Source organism: Tupaia chinensis, unplaced genomic scaffold (assembly GCF_000334495.1).
Source record: "Tupaia chinensis unplaced genomic scaffold, TupChi_1.0 Scaffold000662_1, whole genome shotgun sequence".
Classification (NCBI taxonomy): Eukaryota; Metazoa; Chordata; class Mammalia; order Scandentia; family Tupaiidae; genus Tupaia; species Tupaia belangeri.
In genome coordinates, this window is record NW_006160184.1 from 200,765 (window position 1) to 203,519 (window position 2,755).

Below are 2,755 nucleotides of genomic sequence, written 5' to 3' on the forward strand. Positions count from 1 at the left end.
GAAAGAGTAGAAGCTGATGCAAGCAGGAAGACTCTGCCACATGCAGTTTACTAGTAGTTATCAGCGAGGGCTGGGCAAGACCTGGATACACAGAATCAGGGAGGGTGCTTTTGTTTTGTTTCTGTAAGACAAACCAGGTAAGCACCAAGGAGAAGGGAGTGCAGAGGAAGAGACAGAACCCACGAAAAGAAAAGATAAGTAGAAGCGAAATGCCTTAAATGGAGGGAGCAAATGAAACCAAAAGAAAAGGTGGGTGGATTATCCCTCAACATCTCTTTCTCTACACTAAAAATAGAAGACGAAAGGAAGGGTGAAAATATTGATCAATGTAGGCTGGGGGCAGGAGACTTAAGGCACTGCCTGTGAGACTCAGCCATCTGCTTGGAAAGGAGAGAGAAGAGGAGGAGACCGGATGGAAAAGGTCTGCAGCAAGTGGGCAGGGGCAGACTGGGTATAGCAGGACTGCTGAGCAGTGACTGAGAAGCGAGGTGCTGGTCTGTTATTAAATTCACAGCTATCCCCATCTAGGCACTGTCACCTTCCTACCCTCTAGTCTGTTATCCTTCAGGGCTTCGAAGATTTGACAGTTCAATGAATTCACTAGAACCCTGGGGTCCTCAAACACGCGGGGAAATTAAAATCACTGATAGGCTAACTAAAAACGCAAAACCCCACTCCTATTCATTTGGAATTTCTAGGAGTGCTGCCCAAGTGCATGAATTCCAGAATTCTTCTAAGTAAGTGGCCCTGAGGGACATTCCTGTTAAACAGCACAGAATTAGAGGGTCACCAACTTGCCTGAAGAGGGGCTAATCCCACGACCACTAGTCCCAGACGGGCCCCGGTGCGCCGGTCGGGAGATGTAGAGGACTCGGACCCGTGCGGAGTCAGACACGCGCCAGCACACCCTGCTGGAGGATGCAGCCTGGACACTACAGGGACAGTCAACGCGTACACATGCGACGTGAGCGCCAGTGATGCCTCGCTCCGAGGCTTCCGGGGGCATCACTCTGGAGGCTCCGCGGGACCCAGAGAATCCGGGGACCCAGAGAGACAGCACCGACCGCCCGGTCTCCCGCACTCACCATCGTCCGGGCCTCCAGCGCGGGACACACGTCTCGGTGCGACAGGAAGATACCTTCCTCAACACCCCGTTACTCGGGCAACAGAGCCCCGCCCGCCGCCGGACGTGCGTGACGCCGCCGCCCCGCCCTGCGCCCCTAGTGGCTGGGGAGCTCACAAGCCCGCCCACCGAGCGCGCGGACACGCCCCTTGGCGCTGTCGCCTGGGGCGACCGGACGCGTCCTCCACTTCTAGCATCTTCACTTCCGTTTGGCTGAACAATAACCCGGAGGTTCAAGCAAATGTGAGACTCGAACTCCGATTATTGCTACATTTTATTTGAAAGTGGACATCTGTCCACTTTTCGCCCACGGAGGTCTTCCGCCTCGTGGTGTGACTCGAGTTTAGACGCACCACAGGGTGTGTTTATCTTTCTCGTTTGGAAAAGCATCACGGAAGCGAAACCCTGAGTAACCGGAAGTGGTTGGAAGTGGGCGCAGCTTGCTGCTGGGAAGGTCTGGTCGGGGCGGCTCGGGGATGCGGAGCGGTGAGCAAGGTTAGCCGCGAGGTACCGGTGGGAGAGCCTGGGGGTGCAGGGCCTGCGACAGGCAGAGGAGCCGGCGTGGTCGGTGGAGGGCGGGCTGTGTCCTGGGGAGGGACTCGGCGGGCGCGGGCTGGAGGGCTGGAGGGCCGGGACTGGACTGGGAAGGCTTGGCCGGGCGGCCTCCTCGCTCGCCCCCCGCACAGCCCGCGCACGCCCTGCGCGCCCCTCTCGGCGCAGGGCTGGGCTTCCGCCCTCACCGAGCGTCCTGGATCCCGGGTTTCCGCGAGAGGCAGCGTGAACGAGGGGCTGAGACTGGTCAGGAAGCCGGTGGTGGGGCCCTGGGCTGGGTCCTCGCGTACTCGGGCGTGTGTGTGCTGAAACCAGTAGTCATGTAGAGTACAGCTCGTCGTTACTGCCCTGGCAGGACCACCTTCCTGCTCTGCCTCGGGGAAATCAGCCCCACGGCCGATTCTACGTTTCTGAAGGCATATATGTGCTCGATGTTTGTTTATTTTTTGTACTAGTAAGGACTGCAGTATTTTAATTTTACTGCCAAAATAGTGTAGATTACCGTAAGCAGTATTTTCATAGCTTGTTAAACATCTAAACGGAAGCTCCTCTCTGAAATATGTGTATACGAGTATAAAACAAATTGTGTCAATATTGTCTCCTGAGATTTAAAGTTACTGTTGTCATTTCAGTGACACAAAAGCCCCTATAGCAACTCCCACGCGGTAGAGCCCAGGACACACTTTTGACAATTTAGGTTGAAATATGAGGACCATGAAACCGAATATTTCAAAGTAAACGGCCCTTAATTGTTTTTTATTTGGTAGACATAACAATAGGGCCTCTGACAAGAGGGTAGGAGGGACACTTGGGACACTTCCCTTTCTATCAATACAGGTATACCAGGTGCAGCAGCAATTAAAATCACAGCTTTTCAATTAGAGACGCTCAGTGAATGTGTGTGTATAATATTGTTTTAATTCTTTTGTATGTATACACTGCCAGGTTTATCAGTAAGACGTCTTGGAGTGCATCTTTTTGGCTAACGAAAAATGGCTGCTCTTAAAAGTTTAGAAACGAAAGGTAAGTGTTCTTGTTTTGATGATAACTGTTTTTAAGACATGAAAGTTACAACTATAG

General features: G+C 53.0%; 2 protein-coding genes across 6 annotated transcripts in view; one reads left to right on the forward strand and one right to left on the reverse strand.

Moving 5' to 3' along the window:
* NME7 (NME/NM23 family member 7) overlaps positions 1-1,187 on the reverse strand; it is a 168,879-nt gene extending 167,692 nt beyond the window's left edge. Inside the window, exon 1 of the mRNA XM_006159925.3 lies at positions 1,086-1,187. Within this exon, the coding sequence (XP_006159987.1) occupies positions 1,086-1,088 (3 nt within the window). The 5' untranslated portion in view covers positions 1,089-1,187. The remainder of the gene's footprint in view (positions 1-1,085) is intronic.
* A 75-nt stretch (positions 1,188-1,262) lies between these two features.
* Positions 1,263-2,755, forward strand: part of BLZF1 (basic leucine zipper nuclear factor 1) — a 116,318-nt gene continuing 114,825 nt past the window's right edge. Inside the window, exons 1-2 of one of the 5 annotated variants that reach the window (XM_027776334.1) lie at positions 1,263-1,366; positions 2,621-2,698. In XM_027776334.1, the coding sequence (XP_027632135.1) occupies positions 2,668-2,698 (31 nt within the window). In that variant the 5' untranslated portion in view covers positions 1,263-1,366; positions 2,621-2,667. Of the gene's footprint in view, positions 1,367-1,400; positions 1,631-2,620; positions 2,699-2,755 lie in introns of those variants that run through there. The other 4 variants (XM_014592158.2, XM_027776332.1, XM_027776331.1 and 1 more) reach the window with 4 other exon arrangements.